General features: G+C 46.5%; 7 protein-coding genes and 1 long non-coding RNA gene across 13 annotated transcripts; 4 read left to right on the top strand and 4 right to left on the bottom strand.

Moving 5' to 3' along the window:
* Window positions 1-304: 304 nt before the first annotated feature.
* LOC6529660 (apoptotic chromatin condensation inducer in the nucleus) lies at window positions 305-3,657 on the bottom strand. Of its 2 annotated transcripts, XM_002090617.4 has the most exons (6): window positions 3,545-3,657; window positions 1,934-3,459; window positions 1,642-1,852; window positions 1,351-1,585; window positions 1,177-1,289; window positions 305-1,108 (listed from the first exon to the last, which is right to left on the bottom strand). In XM_002090617.4, exons 2-6 carry the CDS (start codon window positions 3,412-3,414, stop codon window positions 926-928), a joined length of 2,223 nt encoding a protein of 740 aa, XP_002090653.1. In that variant the 5' UTR covers window positions 3,415-3,459; window positions 3,545-3,657; the 3' UTR covers window positions 305-925. The 2 variants fall into 2 exon arrangements, with proteins under 2 accessions (XP_002090653.1, XP_039228530.1); XM_039372596.2 differs by having other exon boundaries at window positions 1,934-3,611.
* A 199-nt stretch (window positions 3,658-3,856) lies between these two features.
* Window positions 3,857-5,462, top strand: LOC6529659 (tetratricopeptide repeat protein 19 homolog, mitochondrial). Of its 3 annotated transcripts, none has more exons than XM_039372598.1 (4): window positions 3,858-4,611; window positions 4,664-4,827; window positions 4,911-5,048; window positions 5,111-5,252. In XM_039372598.1, exons 1-4 carry the CDS (start codon window positions 4,078-4,080, stop codon window positions 5,112-5,114), a joined length of 840 nt encoding a protein of 279 aa, XP_039228532.1. In that variant the 5' UTR covers window positions 3,858-4,077; the 3' UTR covers window positions 5,115-5,252. The 3 variants fall into 3 exon arrangements, with proteins under 3 accessions (XP_039228533.1, XP_039228532.1, XP_002090652.1); XM_002090616.4 differs by having other exon boundaries at window positions 3,859-4,611; window positions 4,911-5,058; window positions 5,111-5,462; XM_039372599.1 differs by lacking the exon at window positions 5,111-5,252 and having other exon boundaries at window positions 3,857-4,611; window positions 4,664-4,836.
* On the bottom strand, window positions 5,372-7,152 carry LOC6529658 (protein catecholamines up). Of its 2 annotated transcripts, XM_039372597.2 has the most exons (3): window positions 6,838-7,152; window positions 6,677-6,804; window positions 5,372-6,621 (listed from the first exon to the last, which is right to left on the bottom strand). In XM_039372597.2, exons 1-3 carry the CDS (start codon window positions 7,059-7,061, stop codon window positions 5,645-5,647), a joined length of 1,329 nt encoding a protein of 442 aa, XP_039228531.1. In that variant the 5' UTR covers window positions 7,062-7,152; the 3' UTR covers window positions 5,372-5,644. The 2 variants fall into 2 exon arrangements, with proteins under 2 accessions (XP_039228531.1, XP_002090651.1); XM_002090615.4 differs by having other exon boundaries at window positions 6,677-7,152.
* Window positions 7,153-7,577: 425 nt separating this feature from the next.
* Window positions 7,578-14,476, bottom strand: LOC6529657 (E3 ubiquitin-protein ligase MIB2). Its single transcript, XM_015196912.3, has 6 exons — window positions 14,148-14,476; window positions 13,305-13,409; window positions 11,053-11,220; window positions 10,214-10,883; window positions 9,990-10,152; window positions 7,578-9,929 (listed from the first exon to the last, which is right to left on the bottom strand). The coding sequence occupies exons 2-6, from the start codon at window positions 13,369-13,371 to the stop codon at window positions 7,848-7,850; spliced, it is 3,150 nt and encodes a 1,049-aa protein (XP_015052398.1). The 5' UTR covers window positions 13,372-13,409; window positions 14,148-14,476; the 3' UTR covers window positions 7,578-7,847.
* LOC120321100 lies at window positions 11,240-13,077 on the top strand. Of its 2 annotated transcripts, none has more exons than XR_005560653.1 (2): window positions 11,240-12,655; window positions 12,753-13,077. It is a non-coding gene; the product is annotated as an uncharacterized LOC120321100 (long non-coding RNA). The 2 variants fall into 2 exon arrangements; XR_005560654.1 differs by having other exon boundaries at window positions 12,730-13,077.
* Window positions 14,477-14,529: 53 nt separating the features above from the next.
* On the top strand, window positions 14,530-15,518 carry LOC6529656 (uncharacterized protein C1orf50 homolog). The gene is made up of 4 exons (XM_002090613.4): window positions 14,530-14,717; window positions 14,777-14,934; window positions 14,989-15,150; window positions 15,207-15,518. Exons 1-4 carry the CDS (start codon window positions 14,663-14,665, stop codon window positions 15,396-15,398), a joined length of 567 nt encoding a protein of 188 aa, XP_002090649.2. The 5' UTR covers window positions 14,530-14,662; the 3' UTR covers window positions 15,399-15,518.
* A 106-nt stretch (window positions 15,519-15,624) lies between these two features.
* On the top strand, window positions 15,625-18,293 carry LOC6529655 (protein hook). Its single transcript, XM_002090612.3, has 7 exons — window positions 15,625-15,850; window positions 15,909-16,682; window positions 16,744-17,304; window positions 17,364-17,482; window positions 17,556-17,608; window positions 17,663-17,839; window positions 17,891-18,293. The coding sequence occupies exons 1-7, from the start codon at window positions 15,734-15,736 to the stop codon at window positions 18,127-18,129; spliced, it is 2,040 nt and encodes a 679-aa protein (XP_002090648.1). The 5' UTR covers window positions 15,625-15,733; the 3' UTR covers window positions 18,130-18,293.
* On the bottom strand, window positions 18,193-21,379 carry LOC6529654 (protein hairy). Its single transcript, XM_002090611.3, has 3 exons — window positions 20,984-21,379; window positions 20,062-20,373; window positions 18,193-19,825 (listed from the first exon to the last, which is right to left on the bottom strand). The coding sequence occupies exons 1-3, from the start codon at window positions 21,030-21,032 to the stop codon at window positions 18,663-18,665; spliced, it is 1,524 nt and encodes a 507-aa protein (XP_002090647.1). The 5' UTR covers window positions 21,033-21,379; the 3' UTR covers window positions 18,193-18,662.
* Between the last annotated feature and the right edge of the window lie 3,002 nt (window positions 21,380-24,381).

Here is a 24,381-nt window from a genome sequence, read left to right as displayed (position 1 = left end):
TATAGACTACTGTTTTATTGGGGGTATTCTGGTATCGTAACGGCTCACTTAAAGGGTTTTCATAAGAAATTATTAAGGAAAACTAAATAAATGTGGAAAAATGCATACTATATGCATGTATAATAACTTTACTATTTTAATTTCAATAAAAAAACTATATATCAAGATTCTGTCGAATTAAAAACAAAGATTTTCTTTAATTTTGAGTTAATTACAATTCTTACAGATTCTTTTGGTAGATCTAAACGCACGATGACATGAGTCAGTCGAAAAGTTTATTTCTCAGACATTTAAAACACATTTCTGGGTTTTGGCATTGTCACAAGCTTGCCGACTGATGTTAAGTTGTATTTCTAAGTTCTTTAAAATTTTAAGAAATATTGATTTTACAATATATTAATCAATTATTTTGTTTGTTTATTAAATAGATGTTAGCATGGTAACTTGCTGCAAGAGTTTCTAGAGTCCGATGGTAAGTTTCCATGGCGTTGCTGCTGATGCCGGCGCAATTCTGGTTGCTGTGCTTTCTTTTTTCGGTGAAGGGACGTTAGGCGCTGTAAAATGCTACATTTGAGGAAAGAAATCAAATCAGGTTATATATATATATATGGAAATATATATGCTATATATATATGGAACAACAACAATGAGCAAAATAAGGAAGAAAAGAGAGTTCGAAATCTCAAAATCAGAATGTGGATGAGACGTTGGCGAAAATATTCAAATTGAAGTCTGTTCACTTCAAGTTGAATATTACAAACGTCGGTATATTTGAGAACGAAAAACGCTCGAAAGGTTAGAAAGTATTCGGGTGGTGATGAGACCCTGCTGAAGTTTTAGTTGCTGTTATTTGAATTTTTTTTATATGTTGATGTTAGTTTTTGAGATATTATCAACATTTATTTGCTTAATCTCAAGCCTCCGCCTAGTAACGTCTTCGCTCCCGCTCGCGACTGCGAGATCGTCGCCGTTCATTAGAACGATTACGACGCGTGTCGCGCTGGCGGTCACGATCCTTCTCACGCTCTTTCTGGCGCTCCTCACGCTCCTTTATACGCAGCTTGTGTTCCTCGATGCGTTTCTGCCGGAATGCCTCTTTTTCTGCAATCTGAAAGTACGAAAGAAAGTTTATAGTTCAGTCGGGCTTATCTAGAAGTGATTATCCTAGCAACTTACCGCTTCCGGCGTCAGTGGTAGCCAGTATATGCAAGGTGTTCCCTTAGTCTTTCGAAATAGATCATCTAGTAGTCTGATTGGCGGTTCATTCTCCTTCTTCTTAGATTTGGACGCTAATTAAATGGGGTGTTTCCGTATTTATCATGACAAGAAAATATATCCAACGGGTTTTACCTGGTGATCCACTGCGGCTTCTTGCGTGTGCATTGCGATCAATTCGCTCCCGCTCCCGTTCGCGTCCCCTTCCCTCTCTGTCCCTGGAACGCTTTCGCTCCTGTCCGGCACGTTCCGCATCCCGAGACCTTGAGTCCAGTCGATCCTTGCTCTCCCGACGCCTGTCGTTGCTGTGTTTGTCGTGGTCGCTTGGCTCCTTTTTGCCCACATCCCATTCGCGTACGGGGCGCGTTGGCTGAAGGAAAAACACAAATTAGATCTGCATTTCTTGCTATGACAATAATCTATTACTTTTTTGTCAGACGGTTCCAACCGGGACCAAGCGTTTCCGGACTGCTGGTTATCTCTGGTGTTTTCTTGGCCGTACCTCGGAGCCTCGTCTTTCGTTGAAAGTATTGCACGATCCATATCAGTGCGACTGCCAAAATCTACATTCAAACATTTGGGATTTGAGACTGGCCAGCGAACTCCGTGCAGAGCATGTCGGGTTTCGATAGCTTCGCTAAAAGGGTGGAAAGTTTATTAATCACATTTTAAAGACTGTCTGGATATAAGCCAATATTCTTGCAGCTACAATACTTACTCTTCAGTGGAGTAGGCAACGTAGCACTTAGACTTGATTCGATCTATCCAGAAACCATCTTCCTCGACGATCTTTCCCGTCCGCGCCAGCAGGCCTTTCAGTTGCAGCACTGTGAACGGGCGTACCAAATTGGTGATATAGAGCACGTGGCTGGCTCGGTTTCGCGCAGGACTAGGGTCACCTACTATATGAGGTGCTGCCGTGGAAACTGTGGCTTTGCTCAAGCCGACCTGAGCTGGCACCGCATTTGTTGCTGCTGGAAGAGCGGCTCCTGCTCCTTCATTATCTACCGACGCCTCTGCGCCGGTGTCACATGTGGTGACGGTATTTGCCTTGTTATCGCGATCTTTGCTTGCTTCGGATGCGGGTGCTGGCGAAGCAGATCGCTCTGAATCGCGATCGCTGGTGACCAGGCCTTCCTCCTCTGAAGAGGATTCCAGCTGCACATCGCTTAGAGGCACTGGCTGCACCACATCGGCTATAATGTTCTTAAGGGAATCCGTCGAAATGGCAAGCACGGGTGGGGTACGATCCAAAGACTTTTTGTTGGTTAGCCACTTTCGCTTCCGCACCGACCGTTGTTGCTGCAGCACTGGAGCGCCGGTTGTGTTGGCGGCGCTGCTGTTTAGACATGGCTCGTGCTTGGCGTTCAAAAGATCTGCTGGTTCATCATTAGTTTGTTCGGGTTTTTCCTCTAGCTGCTTGCGGTTTTCCTTCTGCTCCTCCTCCTCGGCGGGCTTCTTTTCCTGTATCTGCTCCTTTTGCCTTTTCTTGGATTCTCTGCGTTCTGCAGGAGCGAAGGCTTCTTCGTCCCTTTCATCGACCTCATCTGTCTGAATGTCTAATACATCGCTAGACGTTTTTAAATGTTCCTCATCCTTGCTGCAAGGAGAAGAAACCTTTACCTCTTGTTCTGACTCGCTCTGTTTGGTGTCGGCATCAGTGCAAGTCGGACCGTCCTGCTGCGGCTTTAAATCCTCTTTCTCATCCTCATCATCCTTGACTACAGCGGGTTCTGGATAGGATCCGTCGTCTTGAGCCTGCTGATCCTCCTTCTTGACAAGGTCTTCGGACTCGCTCTCATTAGCCGCGGGCGGCGCTACAGCCGTTTCCTCCTTGACAGCGTCCTTTCCCTCCGTTCCATTCTCCGTCTCCTCCTCGGGTATGGTGTCCACCTTCTTGTCGCCGCCCTTGGACTCCGTGCGCTTTTTGGGCGTCGTCCGGCTGCCGCGACTCCTGCGCACTGGCGATGGTCCAGATCCGGCACGTTCTTCACTGGAGGCCCGCACCTCATTGACTTCTTGAGAGGCTTGCGGCACTTCAGGGCAATCGGTCTCCTTATCCTTTTGGGCCACGACCGGAGTCTCGACCTCGGTCTTCTCGCTCTCTGACACCTTGCGGGATCGGCGGCTTCGCCGTGCAACTGTCACCGGCACCGGAGCGGGCGACGACGACTTTTTTCGTTCGCTGCGACGTCTCATGGCTGGCCGAAAAACGCTGGAAACGCGCTGCGACACTGGAAAGATCTGAAATAAAACGTAGGTACAGCCGGCGGACCCACAGCTATTTCATGCACTGCTCTTCGAATTCACTCCTCGTAATATTCTGCACCTTTTCTTGATAAGAAAAATAATTTTGCTAGGCGAAAGAGCGTCAATCCGCCATCAATATGCAGGGATGCTTCCGCTCAGTCTATCGCCCCAGTGACGGCTACCGATAGTTTTGTATGCGATTAGAGAGGAAAGTAAATTATAACAAAACGTTATGAAACGTATTCCAATGTTTTCTATTTTAAGATTATTAATTACTCAGACTTTAATTAGTTTTCTTCTCAAATTTAAGTTATAAGCGAAATAATAAGAACCGTAATTACCGATAAAATATTGTTTGCCAGTGTCATCTCTAAAAAATTTTAAGAACATTTGTTTATAAAATCCTAACGAAACATAAGTATATTTGCTCACGTGTGATAAAATATAAATGATGTAAAAGTCTTATATGTACTTACATTCGGGCATTTTAAAATGTACTTTTAAAATGACTTTACCACGCTTTGCAACACTGCAAATCTACTATTTCATAATTTTTAATACCATACCTGCAAGTTTATAGGTTTTAGTTAAAAAATTAATTAAGCCCTAAACATGTTAGTAAAAAATATTTGCAAGTTTACCCAAGTTATGAGCAGGTTCCGCCTTGCCGGGAATCCTAGGGATTACTGTCATTTTGCGCCACTGAAGAGAAGCCGTTATCACCAACGGTCAGAATTCGGATCTCGACCGCTGTGCGCCAATGCTGCGGACTACCAGGTGGCCTGGGCACCTCCACCTGTTTCAGGTTCTTCCGGTGGAATGTTTTGGGCTTTTTCCGCTGCCTTCACTCTAAATCTGTTTGGTGGCGGTAACGAAAAGGAGGAAACTCCGGAAGACAAACTGATCAAGACCATCAAGCGATCAATCCTCTGCATTCAGAGGGAACAATACGACAAGGCTGAGCAAATGCTCCACCTGGCTCTGAGAATGGCGCAGGATATTCAGAGCAAGGACGGCATTACATATGTGTTTGATCTGATGGCCAATTTGGCCATGGAACGGGAGCAGTTTAAGAAGGCGGAGAAGATATTCACGGACGTCATGAAACGCCTATTTGCCGACGGACACACCGAAGAGAGTCCCAAGGTGGGTGACCCACTTAGACACTCTTGCCAGTTAAGATCTTTTTCATTTTTAGATACTTCACATCAGCTCCAAGATAGCACACATGTCTCAGCTGCAAGGTGATCTGGAAAAGAGCTTTCAAGGGTTCACTTGGACCTTGCAACAATTGGCTAAACTACTGGAGAAAATGCCCGACGACAAGGACATACTGGAGCTATATGGCTTGACAAAGAATTGGTATTGAAGGTGTTTCCTTTGACGCTAGCTAAGCTCAAACTTACGGTTCCAGTCAATGGTTTTCCTTGTGTTTATATTTTTAGGTTCGGCCAGCTGCTGATGAAGCAGGGAAAGTACCTGGAGGCTAAAAACCTCTTTAAGGAGGCCTTCGACACGCTCATAAATGTTTATGGCGCCGTCAACGACGCCTCGGTAACCATCCTGAATAACATCAGCGTGGCGTACGTAAACGTAGGTTCACCTAGTCATCCAAAGTACCTAAATACATTAATTGTAATTACAGCTAGAAAAGTACACCGAGGCAAGGGAGACCCTTATGCAGGCCATGGAACTGACTAAAGAGCTAAAGGATGCCACGCAGGAAGGTATTCTGCAGGCAAATCTTGGTTTGGTGTATCTTCGCGAGGGTCTGATGTCGCAGGCGGAGAACGCTTGCAGACTGGCGTGGAAACTGGGCAAGCAGCACCAGAATCCCGATGCCATAGAGCAGGCCGAGTATTGCCTCAACGAGATAAAGACCACCCTGAATGGAGAGAAACGCCAGTGAGGTTTCTTTTTACAGTGTATTTTTGACTATTTATAAAAATTTAATTTCGAAGTGAAGCACAAACTTGGAAGGCTTAAAAACTCTTAAATATCGCCGCCTTGGCTATATTGGGAAATAATTGCGGTTACTGAATGTTGGAATATATTTTTTTAATTAATTGCTCATCGCTTTGAGTAGGAAATGAAAAGCAATCTTTTATAATTGTTTGCGGCATACTTTCAGTTCACGCAATTATATCCTTTTTTGTATTTACTCAACACATTTTTGATGTTACTCGAACTTGGCAATAACAATCATAAGGGCTACGCCGGTGAGCAGCGCAAAGATTTCCTTTAGTGACTGTTTCAGTTTGGTGGACTCCTCCAGCAGCTCCGGCAGGACGCTCACTGTTGCGATATAAATAAAACCGCCGGCGGTGAAGGGCAAGACCCATGGGGCGGATCCGTCTCCGCCTCCAGCCCCCAGAAGAGCTAGCGCTGTGCCCGCCAAAGCTCCGAGAGCTGTGACGAGCTGCAGAAGCATTGCCTTCCGCCTAGAACAACCAGACTTTATTAGTATGGCAAAGTCGCCAATCTCGTGGGGCACTTCGTGTAGCAGAATGGTAATAGTGGTCACAATGCCAATGCTGTTGCCCGCCAAGTAGGAGGCACCGATGGCCAGGCCATCCGTAAAGTTATGAGCGAAGTCCGCCGCCAAATTCAAGTAGCCGGAAATCTCTACTTCACCCTCTGGTTCCGCTTCTGGTTTTTTGGACTGGGTTTTAGCTCGTTTTGCCGGTTTGTCTCCGTCCCCGCTGTCTTCTTGGCCAGAAGACTTTTTCTTAGCAGGCACTGGTTTTGGCTTTGGTGCTCCATGGCTATGGCCATGTCCTCCTTGACCGCCTTTTAAAATGCGTACCAGTTTCTCTACCGAAAGGAAGGCAATGATTCCTCCAAGAACCCACAGACCAATGCTCATATCGTGGCTATGGCTATGAGCATGTTCATGCTCCTCGCCTTCATGATGATGATGGTGATCATGCTCGTGATCATGGCCGTGTTCTCCATGACTGTGTGGGTGCGTGGCATGAGGAATCAAGTGCAGGAAAGCATCGCCCAACAAACCGCCAGAAGCGAAGGCCAGAAGAACTTTCAGACGCGGCTTCATCGCCTCACTGTTGTCTAGGGGAATGATATACAGCAGCACGAAGGGAGCGGCACTGATAAGGAGTGTTGAGCCGATGGAGTGCAGCCAAATGGTACTCATATCTACAAGAAATTGGGGTCAAATTGAGCATTTTAAGCGTGGTTACTCGTGGATTACCCAAATCCGGCTTTGACTTGGTGTGCCTTTCATCGTGCCCGTGATGATGCCCGTGGTCGTGATTATGCTCATGATCGTGCCCGTGATGATGGTGTCCATGATCGTGGTCATGATCATGATGATGGTGTCTATGATCGTGGTCATGATCATGATGATGGTGCCCATGATCGTGGTCATGATCATGATGATGGTGGTGCTCCGGGCGTGGAGCCTTCTGCGGATCGAAGTTTTCGTTGGCTTCCCGCGAGTATTTGAAACTGGGATTGCCCTGGCCGGTGCACAATGCCGGGAGAGAAAGAAGCACTGCTCCTAGGATAACGACCAGTGCCAATTTCTGGTAGAACTGGAGCTTACTGCACTGGAAAGCAGCCACTTGTTTGGCCATTTTGTCCTTTACTTTAATTTTGCGTTGGACTGCGGCCAAAGTGTTGTGACGTGTTTGCTTTTTTTCTTCCTGCTTAGTTATCGATAACCAGGAATCTGATGATATCGATTGTTTCGGTCAAATATAAACAGAACTTGTTTTATTTTCATATATATGTTATACTTTGCCGCTTTTGGTCAAATTAACTTTTAAACGGAGCTTATGATCCAATAAAATTATTTAAATCCAATGAATACCAAAAATACGAAACATTTGAATTTTAAGCAAAGTACACTAGAAAAATAGGTCGTTCACACTTTGCCGCATAAGAATCCAGTTCTAAAATCGGTTTTTGGGTATTCTCCAATATAATTATAAATATATCACATTGTACACACAAAGGCAAGTTACCCCAAAATATTCAGAAAGTAAAGTATCATTTTTGTTTTCTTTTTCCTAAGCACCGAAATTGATTAAAATTCACTCAATTGAATTATTTTATAATTGTATATTTGCATTTAAATGACTATTAAATAATTTTATGCTTTAGTTTGTTTCCTATGTATTTATCGTTACCAGACATGGTTAAACGGGGCTAATAACTAGACACGAAAAGGTGCACTATAATTTGCTTTGATTCAAAAAGAACGCTTAAATTTTGTCGGTGATCAATAAATAATTAGTTCGAGTTTCACATGACACGGCAATGTGGGTGTGTGTTTGTTTTGTGTATGTATATATACAAGCCACTTTGGTTGCTGGTTGAATTGCTGCTGATCCTGCCTGTGCTTTCGTTTCCGTTTCAACTTAGTACAGGTTAATCTTCTTGAGTATTGTCTTGCGACACATGTGGCATGTCCGGAGCGTTTCGGCACAATGGGAGCACGCGCCGTGCCCGCACAGGAAGGCCACATCCCTCTTTCGTTCCATGCAAATACCGCAGAAATGCGACTCCTCAAACTCCTGCACTTTGTTCTCCAAATAGCGAAGTAGATCCCCGGACGGTAGGCGTGTGGGGTCACTAGGTGACGACGTGGACGTGGGCAGGGCCACTACCCGGCCGCTGACCGTCAATCGACGCTCGATTACCACGGCACAGCGGAGACATTTTTTCATTCGGATGCCGCACTCCTCGCAGGCGATCTGATGTTGACACGGCTCAAACCGCACCAGCTGCAGGATCTCATTGCACACAATACACTCAAGGGGACCGGACACGATCACCGGACTTGGACTGGGGCCCGCAGCTCCGGCCTCCAGCGCCGTGCTGCTCGAGCTAGAGGTAACAGGAGGCTTTGGCGCCTTCTTGCGCGGCGCCACCTGTGGAGAGACGTTTTGCTGTGCTGCATCGGAGTTCAGTTTCTTAACGCCCGGCGAGGCGGAGGGCGTGGATGGAGCTGCTCCTGCTCCAGCAGTTGGGATATCATTTGGCTTTGGCATTAGTTCAAATTGCTGGCGCTGTGGTGGTGGAGGTGCTGCAACGCTTCCAGGCCCGGCTCCATCGGAGTCAGCTCCAGCAGCCGGAGAGCATTCCTCACGGGCGGCTGATATTGCAGACACGTCCAAGGCTTGAAGATTGCTAGGCAGCGATTCGGCTTCGCCCTGCTGCCCGAAAATTAGTTGCCTGATGTTGCGGTCCGTTATCCACTCAAAAATGCTTGCATTGGCGTTGTTCAGCTCCACTCGGCAGCCGGCCCTCGAAAGATAGATCAGAATACTGTACATCAAACGATCTTCGGGCCGAACGCTTGTCTGCACTAGACTCAGGTAAAACTTATGAATCTCAGGTGCCTCCTCTGGGTGGGGCTCAGCGGCCGACTGCAGATTGGACTTCTTAATGACGCACAAGTGCATCGCATTGTCGCCATCCTCGTCCTTGGCATTTACGTCGCAGGAGAGGCGAACGAGTCGCTCGATTACCCCGGCATGGCCCTGGGAGACTGCTAGTAGGAAAGGCGTCTGCTGGCGATTGTTACGTATATCTAACTCAGCTTGTCCCTCAGTGACCAGCGTTTCAACAACTTGGGCATGACCGTTAAGGGCTGCCAAGTGAAGTGCCGCAAAACCATCGTCTTTGCGCACATTGACCAACTGGCGGGAGAGCAACAGAATACGACGAGCAGCTACAACGTTTCCTTTAAGGGCTGCATGGTGAAGAACGTTAAAGCCGCGATTATTCTTAACCGTAAAGTCAAGATTTGGAGCGTTGCAAAGCAACTCCACTACTTCCGTATTCTCCTTGCCGATCGCGTCGTGAAGCGCCGTATCTCCGTACGAATCCTGAATGTTTACATTGGCATTGTGCTGCAGCAATTCACGGACACAGTGCGGAGTTTTCTTGTGCGCGCAGATGTGCAGCGCGGAGCAGTGGCTCGAGTTCAGGAAGTTTACCTCAGCACCGTGCTGCAGCAGCACTCGCATGGTGGCCGGCTGGTTGCCGAAGGCTGCGTAGTGTAGCGCTGAATCGCCTTCTTTGTCTACCGCATTAACGTTGGCACCCTTGGAGATGAGGTAGCTGACAAGATCGACGTAGCCCTGGTGCGAGGCAACCTGAATACATGCCTTGCCGCCACTCATCACATCCACCTGGCCGGGATTCACGTCCAGATACTGCCGCACGAAATCCAAATGGCCCTGGGCAGCCTCTCGCACCAGCTTGTCGGCAACTGAACTACCAGAGAGGCCTGAGAGCGGTGTCATTACATGGTCTGCACGTCGGTGGCTCAGGTCCATCATACTGTTGGAGCGCTCAGCTGCCGTTGCCAAAGGAGAGCGTTCTAGTTTGACACATTTCGGATTCAGGGTCCACTCGAAGCCGTCGTCCAGCTGCTGGATGCGGAGGTCGCCGTCCGAGTACACCTTCACGACCTTGCAAATTTTTCCAAGGGCCTACGAAATATTTTTTAAAGAATAAAAAAAAAAAAAATATATTACAAAGTCTGTGCTCACGTGTCGCATGATTTCGATCCATTCACCGTGACCCTTCTGCAGCTGCTGCACTTTATTGGCATCGTTGATGATGGTGACCAGGTCCCCGACACGAAAGGAAACTACCTTAACGAGTGCGGCTGGATGAAAAGTCCATCTATTGGGACAGTTTTCATACTGAACACTGTTTGGATTTGATTTGTGTTAGAAAATGAAATAAAATTGAATAAATTATGTATCCTTACCGTATATCCCCTTTGTCCGTGATGCGATGTACGGTGCCCAGTTTGGACAAATGCTCGACCATGCGCGGATTCCATCCTCCATGGCCCTGCTGCAACTTCATTAAGGCGTCAACCTCTAGGCAAACCTTGACGCGGTCGCCCACAGAAAAGCTTGGCTTCACCATGGGCGCCACCGGCTGCAACTCCTCTGGCTGACCCAGAACAGGCATGTGGTCCTTGTAGTAGTGTCCGCCGCAAGTGGCCGTAATGTACTTGAGGTCCACGTTACCTTTGTGACCTAGACGGTAGACGTTCGTCGATCCGGTTACCCACGATACGTTGGCCACGCTGCGACACGATTCGTTGTCCCAGCCCCGGATCTCCATAACCCGACCCGTCTTGCCCTCTCCGCCGTCCTGCTCGTTCCACTCCCAATCCGGACCACGCACCACTTTGGAACCCACAAAGATGCCTCGCAGCTGAATGCGCTTGGCACCTCTTCTCATGGGCACTCTTACGCCCAGCGAGTTGGGAGTGGTGTAGCGAATGAACGGGTGCTCCAACTCGTGCAGATCCGCTGCGTAACAGTAGGCGCACAGGTGATAGTTGGGGCACTGGGCGCACTTGAATACTATGCCAGCGATACCCGCCTTGGAACAGCCATCGCAGACGACATTTGAGTGACGAACGCCTGCGAATGAATAATCAGAATGTAAGACCCTTATAAGCAATGAACTTTAAATTATTGTAATTGTAATTTGAATAAGTTAAAACTCTAGAGATTACATAAATGCAAATTTATATGATTTTTTATTAACTCATACTTAAAATATCAGCTTAAAAGCAATATTTTCACTTACCAACTTGAGCATTATCTACAATTATCAAGTCGTACTGGTTCTGGTAGCCCACACGGTAGTTGGTCCGGTGTCCGGAATCCCAGTTGACCACCACAGTGTTTTCCGGTGAATGTGTCGATCCGCAACGTCCGATTTCGCAAACGGTTCCAACGTGACCTTCTCCGTCGTCTGTTGCGTATGCAATGAAACAAAGTTGAGAGTGACGTGATGTGAAATGCAGAATCTATAGAGCTGCCACAAGGATGCTCCTGGGGCTGCATTGTGTGTACATCGGCATCACCATCCCCGTCCACATCCGGTGGATATCAGACATATGCAACGCACACTTTCCCCTCATAAACAACGCGCCATGACTATAAATACCCATAATCATTGACTCGGGCTCGGGCTCCAAGCGGATTTTTGTTATGCACTCGGACTCGGGCGTGCAGCTGCTCTATAATTACCCCGTATCACGGGTGTGGATGTGGAAGCGTTCTCTAGAGGGTGACATTTGATGTTGGCCTGGGGAGGAATGGGAGCACCGCTGGCTGGGCTGCCATCTGAAATTTTGTTTATGTCTATTTTCAACACACCCCAGACCCCAGTCGGAAGAATACCAAAGTCCAAAAATAAACTCTCCACATCCTCCCCAAATCTCAGGCCCGCTGGAGCTAACTGCTCGCGATCCCCACCCGGTAGCTAAAAATAAGCACTCCAAAAAGGTTGGAGACAAAATGGCACGCGCCCTTGCGCCTGACATGAGCATATGCTCCACTCCACAGGCTGCTCTTCCGGACGGGAAAAGTGAGACTCGGGAAGGGAAGCACACATACCATGACCTGATCCTAGACATGTGCAGCTGCAGTTGGATAGGCTTAGAACATTACTTAGCGGAAAGTACCTCTCTGAACACAGCACTTCTCTACTGCGTATGATATGAAATCAGCACTTGGTAATAAACTACTTAAAATGTGAGTATTATAATATTTTATATGACTTGAAGGTGTATAATAATTGTTGCCTATATTAGCAACGAAATTTTACGCTTTTTTTAATACAGCTATCAAAATGTGATTGCATTTAAAAAATTAACAATATACCACATTTCTTTCATTTAACATTTTAGAGGTTTTGAATTTTAATCTCGTCTTAATGTACATATAATACCGGCGGTCTATCAAGCTTGCAATAAGCCTCACCATCTAATTGTTTGTAATACTTTTGGAACTTTTTCCAGCGAAAGACAATTAATTCAATTAAAAACTACGCAATATTATTGTTTGGCGGGCAGCTGCCTACGGACTTACATACATATTTACCTGCCACGTAGGGTGCCATACTGTATGTACTATCGAGAGCCACACATCCATATATATACGCCGTATATATATGAACCATAAAACGAAGCGACGACAGCAGAAGCAATTGGTAAGCGCAAGAATTTCGCTGCTGCCGCAGTGAGTGTTGCTAAAAATAGCGGGGCGCGTCCTCTTTACATTCAACAACGCCCCGAGCAGCAACAGCGGACACGGACGTACACCTCTCCGTGCCGTCCCGTCCCGTCCCACTGGCCCACACCCATCCTCCTGCTCCGCCGACCCTCTACGGGTGCCAATGCCAAGTAAGTTGCTTTTCGGGTATACAGTAAGTATTGACTACGAAGTGATTCTCTTTAAACCATTTCTTTATCACCAGAATATTTCCCTCTCAAATTATAGACCAAAAATGTAAGCATCAGCAGATAAAACTGGATCAAAATCATTCAAATGTAGAGTAAAACTAGCATCGATCGTACCCAAGGCTTTTCTTGTTTTCTACTTTATTTTGTTTAGCTTCTCAATACCTACGCGGTTTACAAATGTTCTTTTAAGGTATTGCTTATTAGTTATTAGACTTGTTAACTTTATCAAATTCGAACATCAAATTTAAGTAAAAAATCCGCACCAAAAACTAGAAACATGAAACTGTTGTTTAAAAGCGCCGAAATAGGAAGATAAGAAGTGACAAGAAAATATAATCGCTTATTAAATGTCCTACTGAAAATACTTCTCTTTCGGAGAATATATGACTAATCATGGGTGTTTCCCAAATGAATGCGTAAATTGGCGACATCCCCACCGACTAATCTCCACCGTACGCCGATTTCGGTCTGCACTATATAACAAAACCAACCGTATCTATAAACAGAGAGCGATGGCAAGTTAATTCGCCTCTTTGGAGGTGGGTGAAAGTAAACAAGCCTGCCTGTGGCTGCCTGAATGCGTTCTTACCTTGACTCGACCAGATCCAGTTGGGTCCGCGCACCACTCGAATGCCGGGGGGAATGGAGGCTCGCATGGCGCTTGGTTAGCTATATTTATGTAATCCGTTTCAGCCTGCAAGGAAGGTAGCATAAATGTGACATTTGACAATACTCGGAGCACGGAGTTTGATGAGACCTGGCTGATAATTGGGTCAACTAAATGGCGGCCCCGTCAGCGCATGACTAAAAAGGAGAGGAGCATATCGGGGTCAGCTCAGAAGTCTTTTTGGGCTTAAAACATAAAAATCTCTCTAAGATTATTTTTCAATACATTGCAGGGGTTTAATCCTAAGCAAGAAACTACACTTTTCACAGTAATCTTTAGCGGAATTTAAATATTCTAGAGATTTCTGTATTAAAACTCCTGAGATGTCTTTGTTAAGCCTTCGCATTATACATGCGGTGTCGGGTGAGGAAATGCCATTCAAATGCCAGATATGTTTCCCGATCGCCAGCGCTTCGGTTTCTGGCAGTCCGAGGTTTTGTGGTGCGGGTGCAGCCCAGAAGCTCGCATGACGCATGCCGATAAGACGGATATATGCACATATGTACCGCCTGGAACTACGATTCCCAGTTCGATTTTGATTATAAAAGCCAAATGCCTGTGACTCTTTGGTCAAGTAGCGAAGTCATTCAAGGAGTCGACCCGCATCTGTTGTTTACGAAAGTCGAAGCACTCACACAATCGCCCGTTTTGACATCGCACATATATATACACAGTGTATATATATTTTACGTACATATATACTAATGCAAAATTTTGTATGTGAAAAGCGATTGTAGGGGGCTTGGTTTGAGTTTTGGGGCTTACCAATGCAAATTGTGATGTGCTACAGCTGTTTGCAATGAAAAACTTTAAGTTCTCAAGCCTTTAATGGTGCATTTTAAGCGCGCGTGCGCTTTTTATTGGGCATTTATTGTTTCCTTTCGCTAAAATTCAGTGACACCGTTGCTCCGGTAGCCTAAAGGGGTCATATTTCACTCGAACGCGATTTGTTTTTCGCACTATTCTAACACGCCGATACCGCACTTACGGCCTATTTCTCCTGCACATTACAATTTGATAGTTAAATGACCAAAATTCACTATTTCGCTAGCACTTTAAAATAAAACTACAATTTGGTTTGCTTCTTTCTATCTAGAGACGGGCGTGCAAAATGACATATGTATTCGATAGTGATCGATAGCACATAGGGGAATCGATGTCTGGTGGAGAGTTATCAGCTATACGCAACACATGTTATTTTGTTCTTGGCAGTCCAAAGAATTACATATTTGTTTACCACAGTGTGATTTGTTATTTTTATTCATGCTCCGTAGCGTGTGATGAAAAGAGCTACCGAAATGGACCAATTGACGTATCAGACAGCTGTAAAAAGGGGTAAGCTTCTCTGATATAAGTCCTAATAGGTCAATAAATAAATATTATATTATGTTTAGCACAACTGGTTGAGAGGAATCCCCAGTTGCAGATCAACCCCATGCGTGTATCCATGCACCAGGAGGAGGATATAATCGAATTGGCCCAACAAATCCAGAACGCTGACAAACAATTGAAAAACACAACTTGCCACAAGCTGGGGGTCATAATGGAGCAGGTAAGCTATACTTCTCGTTAAGAATATTAATACAAACTATTACATCTTCGATAGATAAAAATGCTTCAAGCCCAAGCCATGGAAATACTAAAGGAGTCCAATCTCAACAGAGATCTGCACAGTGCGGCCTGCAATTTTACCAAAAAACCAGGACAAATCTATCATCTTTATCAAAGGGCATCGGGTCAAAACTATTTCAGCATGTTATCACCGGAAGTAATTTTGTTTAAAAGAATCCTGAAAACCAATTATTAAATGCTTTGTACTTTCAGGAATGGAATCTTTCAGTTGACCAGACATTTAAAGGCAGTTACAGATTGGAATATGATTTAAGCTGGACTCCAGTGGATAAGATTAAAGAGCAGGATGAGAAGCTGAAGTGGGCGGAGCAGTGCATGCAAAAGGCTTTAGACGGTGGGCGTGGTTCGGCCATGGCAATTGATTTTAATATAAACGGTGATTAAAAGAATATATTAAAAAATATTTTTATTAATATTAGTCTGCCGAAAATTCAATGTTATTGATTTTAATTGTAAGACAAATTACTTTAAATCTTTAGGTTTTAATAAACAAAAATAAATAAATATTTGAAATTTCTTTCATTTTGTAAACATTTTAATAAATGATATCGATGTTTTCTATCGATAGAGAAAGTGCATCTCAATGGCTCTCGATAGCTGCTCTGCACTTCGATTTCTGTTTTTGTTTTTAGTGCAACAGCTGAGAGCTCTCTTTTTGTGAAATTGTGCATATTTTTAGTTTGTTTTGTTTCGTTTAGCGTTTCGTTCAAACCCGCAACATGTCCGCGCCCAAGAACGAGATGTACTACAGTCTTCTGGAGTGGTTCAAGACTCTCAATCTAAATGCCCCGCATGCGGATGCGGAATCCCTGGCCGATGGAGTCGCACTGGCTCAGGTAACTAAATATGCATAAATACATAGTTCATACATATTTATTTGCTTCTTATTTACAGGCTCTCAACCAGTTCGCACCCGAATCTTTCACCGACGCTTGGCTTTCCAAGATCAAGGCCAGCGCTGTGGGCAGCAACTGGCGACTGCGAATGAGCAATCTGAAAAAGGTGACCCAGTCCGTGTACGACTACTACAGCGACGTACTCAACTACTCGCTGAGTGACTTCTCAAAGCCTGATCTGCAGAGCATCGCTGAGAAGTGTGACTTGGGAGAGCTGGAGCGACTGCTGCAGTTAGTTCTCGGTTGCGCCGTAAACTGTGCCGAGAAGCAGTCCTACATTACGGAGATCATGTGTCTGGAGGAGGAACTACAGGCGAACATTATGCGCGCTCTTCAGGAACTTGAGGCCACCAGACAAGCATCCTCGGCAGAGGGCGGTGTAGTCAGTTCCTTGTCTCGGAGCCCTCGCACTGGAATCCTGGACAGCAAGGCAGTTCAGGAGGATCGCGACGCCTTGGCACAGAAATGCTTCGAGACGGAGAAGAAAATGCTCCTTCTTATAGACGAAAAAACTAATCTTCAACAGGAGTTGCATAAGTTGCAACAAGAGTTTGCCCGTCTAGAGCAACACTCCACGGTGATCGGAGATGATGGAGTCTCTTTGGGGCCAGTCCAAAGTGGATCTGTGCGCTACAACGAACTGCGGCGCCAATTGGACTTGCTAAAAGAGGAACTCCTTCAGTCTGAAGGAGCTCGGGAGGACCTAAAGCTCAAGGCCCAGCAACAAGATACAGATCTGCTACATATGCAAATGCGTATAGAGGAACTAATGGTACAGACACCACGAATAAATTTAAACTTTATATTAAAGTACTTTTCTTTTTTTAATTTAGAAAAGTTCCGCTGAAGTAACCACTCTGAAGGATGAAGTGGATGTTCTGCGGGAGTCTAATGACAAGCTTAAGATATGTGAGGCCCAGCTTGACACGTATAAAAAAAAGCTAGAAGACTATAACGACCTAAAAAAACAGGTCAAAATTCTGGAGGAGCGTAGCGCCGACTATGTGCAACAGAATGCGCAGTTTGAGGAGGATGCCAAACGTTATGCCAATACCAAAGGCCAAGTGGAGCTGTTCAAGAAAGAGATTCAAGACCTTCATGCCAAGCTGGACGCCGAGAGCAGCAAGAATGTAAAGTTAGAGTTTGATAACAAAAACTTGGATGGCAAGAACCTGGCTTTGCAGCGGGCCAAGGACAGTTTGCTCAAGGAGCGCGACAACCTTCGCGAGGCAGTCGACGAGCTGAAATGTGGACAATTGTCCTCAAACACAGCGCTGACAGGTACCACCGTTTCCCGGGAACTGCAACCGTCGGCCACAGTAGAAAAACTACAGCGTCTGGAGGCGGAGAACAAGGCTCTGCGCGAAGGACAGGGTGGCCAGACAGCTTTGGCGGTTAGTAATATTAGGTGACATAACCGTCCAGCTTTATATTAATACCAATTTTGTTGCAGCAACTTCTGGACGATGCCAATAAACGCTGCGAGAATTTGCGTGAGCAGCTAAAAACAGCGAATGAACGTATTCTTTCCCTGTCGCATGCTTCTCAAAGCGATGATCCCATTTTAAAAGAGTAAATAATTCACTCTTCTAACTATTACTATAGCCTATCTAATTATTTTCCTATATCTTTTATTTCATTACAGAAGCGAGTTTGGCAAACAAATAAAACAATTGATGGAGCTAAATGAACAAAAGAGTGAGTCATGACTAGTGCCTTAAAAAAAAACGCCTTCTAATATTTTATACACAGCACTCCAACTGGAGGAAGCAGTTACTCAGAGCACGTCTCTGCAATGTAAGGTGACTCAGCTGGAAACCAATTTATCAGCACGTGAGCAGGAAATTCTGGTGTATGACGCCAAATACCGAAAATGCGTGGAGAAAGCTAAGGAGGTGATCAAAAGCATAGATCCTCGAATTGCAAGTGGTAAGGGCTTAAAAGTATTACATAGATTTACAATAATTGTTGAAATTTCAGCTCTAGATGCTAGTGTGTTGGAAAAGAGTGCTGATCTCGTCGAGGACGAACCCAAGCCCAAGATGAGTGTGATGGAGGAGCAGCTTATGACCTCCGCTTTCTACAGACTGGGTGTCAACGCTCAGCGCGATGCAATCGACTCTAAGCTGGCAATCTTGATGGGCTCGGGTCAGACATTCCTTGCCCGCCAGCGGCAGTCAGCGCCTCGCAAATCCCTAAGTGCAATGAAATCAAAGTAGAAAGCATGAACCTGAAGAGTAGGCTAAGTCTCATTTCTTGTTTGAAAATTTATATAAATAATATATAATACAAGTATTTATTGGACCCCCGCAAGGATCTATATCGTATTTATGGTACATACCCTAATAAAATTGCTAAAACTATTCAATTGAATTACCAAAAACATGAACGTACATTTTTTTCCTAATCGACCACCCTTAAAACACAGTGTTTTTGTAAATATTTTAGCTTTAAGTATTGAATTAAATACATTTAACGCAGAGTTGAGGGCAAAAACAAATGCATACATAAATGAAGGAGTGGCTCTCCTTGGCTCTGGAGCCCAAATGGTAGGGAGTCTTGGGCGTTGGCACAGGTAGGAAATGCAATTCGGAGAGGAGCAGGAGCTACACAGACAAGCGGTAATAACAATAGGTGTCATCCTTTACTTGGCGATCAGTTGGAGCTGCAAACCGCCGGCTGCCGGCTGGCTCTCCCCGAACTAACTGGCGGAGTCTACATACTTAGTACATAGGATCTCTGATTCAACGGTTCACCAGGGCCGCCACATGCTCTCATCCTGTCCAGCTGCTGCTGCAGCAGCTGCCGCCTGGGCCATGTAGTGATACTCCTCCTCCTGGCGTTGCCTTAGAGCCTGACGAGCCGCGATGCTTGTCTGGGGTCGCGGACTGCTCACCGGAGCCTCGTTTTCATTGGATCCGATGCCACTTTCGGATCTTGGTGAGGATTGCTGCGTGGCGGGCATGGACTTTAGTTCCGAAATCGAGACGCCGGAACTGACAGAGGCTGCCACCGAGGCAGGTCTCTCTTGGTGAACCGTTGGCGTTCCGGCACCGGAAGTGGCCATGGCGGCAACGGTGGCTCCTGCAGATGCGGCCACCGCCATGCTGTTGGCATAAGCCGCTGCAGCGGCAGCCACATGGGCAGCCTCCAAGCCTCCCGGAAAACTGGGACTCAACTTGCCGACCAAATGCGGCTGAACCCGTTGCAACTCGATCAACCGCTCGAAATCCGTTCGGGTAGCAATCGGATCCACCAGGGGCTGGGCACTTAGTCCAAGGGCCGCCGCCAGCTGAACATAGTGGGGCGGCAGGACCAGAACACCATTGGCGGACTCTGGCTGCTGCTGCACGTGCGCCTTCAGCTGCTGCTTGTACTGCTCCAGGACATTGGCGCACACCTTGTTGCGGTCCTCCTCGTAGCTCAGTTCGCTGGGAGCGGCGGCATCTACATGCGGCGATGTCTGGCCTTGGGACTGACTTTGCACCTGGATTGGAATCGGAGTTTGCGCCTGCGCCTGCAGTCCACGATTGTTGTTTTCATCCTGGGGCGCCGGCGTGACTGGCAGCGTTCTCTGCTCAGCGGCCACCATTTTTAGACCCTTGCTGTAGTCCACTGGATTCGAGTCCTGGCTGCTGTAGTCCAGCGAATGTTCCTCGGGCTGCGACTTCTTCGCGTGATTCAGGTCAAAGCAGCTGCTACTGCTGGGACTTTCCGCAAAAGCGGCCGTCGAATGGGGACAGATCTCCACGTCGATTTCGGCTATGCATTGGTCCAGATGCCGCAGGAGTCGCGCCTTGGAACCGGGCTCCGCCAAGGTGGGCATGGTACCCATGGGTGGCGGTTCCGGGGTGGCCAGGTAGCGAGCCACTTCGCGGGCGCAGTCCGTGTAACCCGCTCGGTATTTGTTGACCGCTGTAAGATGAAGAAGGTTTAAATATTACCATCGAAGATTGGATACAAGAAATTCGTCTATGAAATATTTCCTACATTTTATGCATTTTTTAGATACAGATAAAGTTTTGAGATTTATACATGAAATTTACTTTGTTGCGAACCTCTAAAATCGTTAGCAAATTTCACTACGAAATGTGTTTCTTTAGATGGATATGTGCTTAAGCTTCTTTCCAATTTGGTGCATTTATACTCACTGGGATCGTCGAGATTGCGATGCCTCTGGAAGTGGCGGACGGTTAGTTCCAGGATGTCCGCCTTCTCCAGCTTGGTGTGCTTCGCCTGGCCCTCGCCGTTCTTGGCATTTTGGCTCTTGGTGGACTCGAGGATGAGGGCCTTCAGGATGGCCAGGCTCTGGTTAATTCGCGCCCGCCGTCGCTTCTCCATGAGTGGTTTGTTTGTCCGCTTGCTGATGTCCTGCGACGAAGTCACATTCTGCGTGGAGCTCACCAGCCCGATGGACTTTATGCCGCTGCCATTGGTTGAACCGGCGGCGGTGAATCCGATGCCTGGCGGGAATATCGATGGGTTAACAATTAATACAATTATCATTATATCCTGCAAGTTTTTGTTATTTAATCAATCACAAATAAAGTTATCAGTTATCTCTTTCGTTTCTCCACTTTTCGGCTTTCAAATTCTCATGTCGAGTTTTGCAACTGAACTATTCGAGTTGAAGGTTGTAAGTTTCTAGTAATCCATTCATTTTATTAGTTATGAAAAAAGTGAGGCTTAATGTAAGACTTTTCGATAAGTTGTTTTATATTTAAAAAAATTTTATTAAGGATGATAGCAATGCTAATCCTAAAATTGTATATACAAATTTTATATTTTATTTTACACTTTCATTTTACACTTCTTGGCCACAGGTGGCCCTTTCTTTGTGAAATTGTGTTGATAACTATTTTTACTTTGCTCAATGGTCATTAAATAAATGAAATAAATACTTAATAATTTATAATAATTTAAAAAATGTAAATTTTGAGCACACTTTTTAAAACGTTTTTTGTGGAAACTTTAGAATTTTAGGTCATGTTTTGAAATCCCGTGTATCATTTCGAACATCAAACTTTTTTTGTGATACAGTTCAACTTAATAAGAACAAACTTGTTGTATTACCAGGTGCTGATTTATTTTTTGAGTAATCCTTATCACGTTTTGCTGTCATTTTCTCATTTTTACGGAATCCAGAAGAATTCTTGGCGGGTCAAGCAGAATGAAATGGCGCCTTTTAAAAATTTATTCAGGGTTTAACAATTTCGAAACTGTTGGCTTAGAGTCCACGTCCGCGCCAACAATCACGTCTTTTGGTGGTTGAATCAGGACTCGAATTCCGTGCGACAAGGACACGCGACCGTTCTGTTCGAGGATTCACGGTTAACTGACGGCGAGGAGCGAAAACAATTGCGACTTTTCACTTCGTCGCTTGTCGGCTGTCTAGCTGGCAATGGGGTTTTCCGATTTTCCGCTGCCGCGTGCGCTTGGCTTGTGCAAAATTTCCCGACTGAAATGCTTGGTTAGCTCATGTTGCTGCTGCTGTTGCTGCTGCTTTGCTGTTGGTAGTGGCACGAGCCATCGTCGTGTGGCGCAGCAACCAAAGCAGATTGGAGTCAACCGACAATAAAAGGAACAACAACATCAACGACAGCAGCAACAACAGCAGCAACAACAACAGCAACAGCAATCAGCAGGAGCGGCAACAGCAACAAAGCCTGTGGATGTGGCAGCAACAGCAACGCCTGGCTGCCTGCCACGTTAATGGTGGTTGTGGTAATGGTTGCCCCCCGACCTCCACACACACACACACAAACACACATAGATTTGGCGAAGAGCTTAACGACGCAGCGGAGGCATGTTGCCAGTGGGCGGTGGGTGGTTGGTTGTTGGTTGTTGGGCTCGTGGGCGGAGGAGGGTAAGGGGAAGAGGGATTGGTGGCGCGCTGGCTGCGGCAAATGTCAGGCAGCCCAAGCGACAAGCCGGATCGACGTGCCGCCACTTGGACGGACGGCGTGACCATGTCTGGCTTTCACACACACACTGGCACACCCTCAGTCATGACACAGGAACCCACCCATACACAGGCATACAAATCAATTCGCTTAGGCGCAAATAGGAAGTTACCCAGCACACATGGCGTATGCATGTTATTTTGTCTGGAAATGCAGAGCATACTTTTCAGGGCATGATGATGGCCAACATTTAATTGATTAACGAGTGCAGGCTAAATTAATAACTTATTAATTGATATTAATAACATAGTAGAAACTAAATTAGTTTTCAAACAAAATTGGAATACAACTTTAAAATTATTACTAAACCTTTTGTCTTACATATTTTAAATACACTATTCAATAATTCATATTACCTTTTCTTTTCGCCAAAACCAAAAGTTGACTGAAAGCGTGTCGCACACTTTGTTCACTGGGTGGACTGCGTCAACGGCGGGTTAGCCGGAGCCGGGATCGGGTATGAGGTATGGAGTATCGGGTGTGGGGTGTGGGGTTGTGGCCTGCGGGCGACGAAGCAGCTCCTGCTCCTTCGACCGACTGGCTGTGGGTCGTGCGGGGTCAGTGGGGGTGGGATGGATGAATGGATGGATGGATGAGCGGGCGTGTGGGTGTTTGCTGTCGCTGACTTTGCCATTCGGCTGCCCGCATCGAAATCATAACACCAACGAGGCGAAACTTCTGTGGCGCAGCAGTCGTAGCAAATAATAAGCCAGGCCAGCGGAAAACGGAGGAGGGAGCGAGCCGGGAGCAGGAGTGGCGGGAGTGGCGGGATCCAGACGAAGACAACTGTGACAGCGGCAGCAGAAAGGACTATTAGATAAATACGATTGCTGGTGCGAGTTTTTGGGGGCGCAATGCCGTGGCAACAAAGTTGATGGCTACGAATGGCCAGGGATGTGGGCACACATCCACATCAGCCGCGGCTTAACAAGGTGCGCAACGCATTGCAATTCCCGTCGATTTAAACAGTCCAAATGCGGCCAACAACAAGTGCCCCAAACTGCGTGCCATACAATATGGAAATCCCACATTGCTGCAGTGTCCCCACATGTGGCGGGTTCACAGGACTCCGGCACTGCGTGTATCCAAAACCAATCGAATTTGTACGTAACATAATGCGTCACAAGGTTGGCAGGATAATCGGAGCTTAGCTCTTTTTACAGACGATGAGTGGCATCACATGGTTGTGCCACATTGTGGGTATTCATATATCAAGAGCCGGTAACATTATGTGGCAAACTCCAATATTGTGACTTGAAGAAAGGACTTAGGCTTATGGCAAGTTGCTAATGGGAAAAGTAAAAAGTGGTTGGGCAGAAATGGGTTTTTTGATGAAAACCGAGTTCTACGTAGATAAAGTTCTTGGATTTTTTGATTACACATTCCGAGAATATGCACTTGCATATTTTGAATAATAGAACGGGAAACATTAACTGCAAAACTGGGTACTCAGAATACTATATTTAGCCTCCATAATACCCGAATTCCCTCCACTTTTCGGAGATTTAATTAAGACAGATTCCGGGAACTGATGCCGCATTGTGGCTACGTAGAATTTCAATTTGCAACGCCTGAACAGAAGTTGCCCCCGCGGCAAGGCAAACAACAGCGCTTTTGTGAATTTTTAAGCGCCAATTTGGAAACGGGGGAGCATAATGAGCAATTAGCAGCCGCATCTTAAAGCTGACGAAGGCCAGAAGCTCGCCCAGAACCTCATCCAGAACCTGACGAGTGTGGGTCTCCTGTGGGTCGTTGGCACTCGTCAGGTGGCGTTTTTATGCGGCCTGGCCAGGTGCAATCAGAGTGGAAAGCACAAACATGACCGGGGCACGGAAAGAGCTCTCCAAGCTACGCACCACGGATCTGGGGGGATAATGCCGAGGATAGCAGGGATGTATGTACGTGGAATGAGGACTGGCAACCCAATCCACTTGGCGCATGTTGCCAGCTGCCATTGCCGCCAGCCAAATTACTGAACTGAACCGAACTGAACGATGACTTGAATGCTGGCCTCGCGGGTTGGGATGTGGTGGTTGGGATCGGGCGGGTGGTTCCGTGGGTGGTTCGGTGGTTCAGTGGGTCTGGGCCAGTCATGTGGTGCTGGCACACACATAAATCGTTTATAGCCACACCGAGACCAGGCAGTCCGCCACCAGCGTCATCATCGTCATCGCTAAAAGCCCTGCCACAACCCTGGCTCTGGGCTCCAGTTGTACGGCTTTGCCTCTCCGGCTTTTCCACTTCCATTTCCTCCACTCCTCCCCATCAACCGCTCCTCGCAACCCCAGTAGCCGCCTCACTTGCTGCCGATGTTTCTGGTCGACTTGACAGGCTGCCCATTGCCACTGCCACGTCCCCAGAGCCCCCCAGAGCTCGGATAACCTCCAACCTCCAACCTCCCACCTTTAACCACCCTCCACACCCACTCCCACATCCCACTCAGACGTGCGGGAGAAGTGGCATTGTAACAGCCGGCAGCAGGCCACATGCAACCTTCGGCCACGGCTC

Source organism: Drosophila yakuba, chromosome 2R, assembly GCF_016746365.2.
Source record: "Drosophila yakuba strain Tai18E2 chromosome 2R, Prin_Dyak_Tai18E2_2.1, whole genome shotgun sequence".
Lineage (NCBI taxonomy): Eukaryota > Metazoa > Arthropoda > Insecta > Diptera > Drosophilidae > Drosophila > Drosophila yakuba.
Note: the sequence above shows the minus strand (reverse complement) of the source record. Positions and strands in the feature narration are given on the sequence as shown.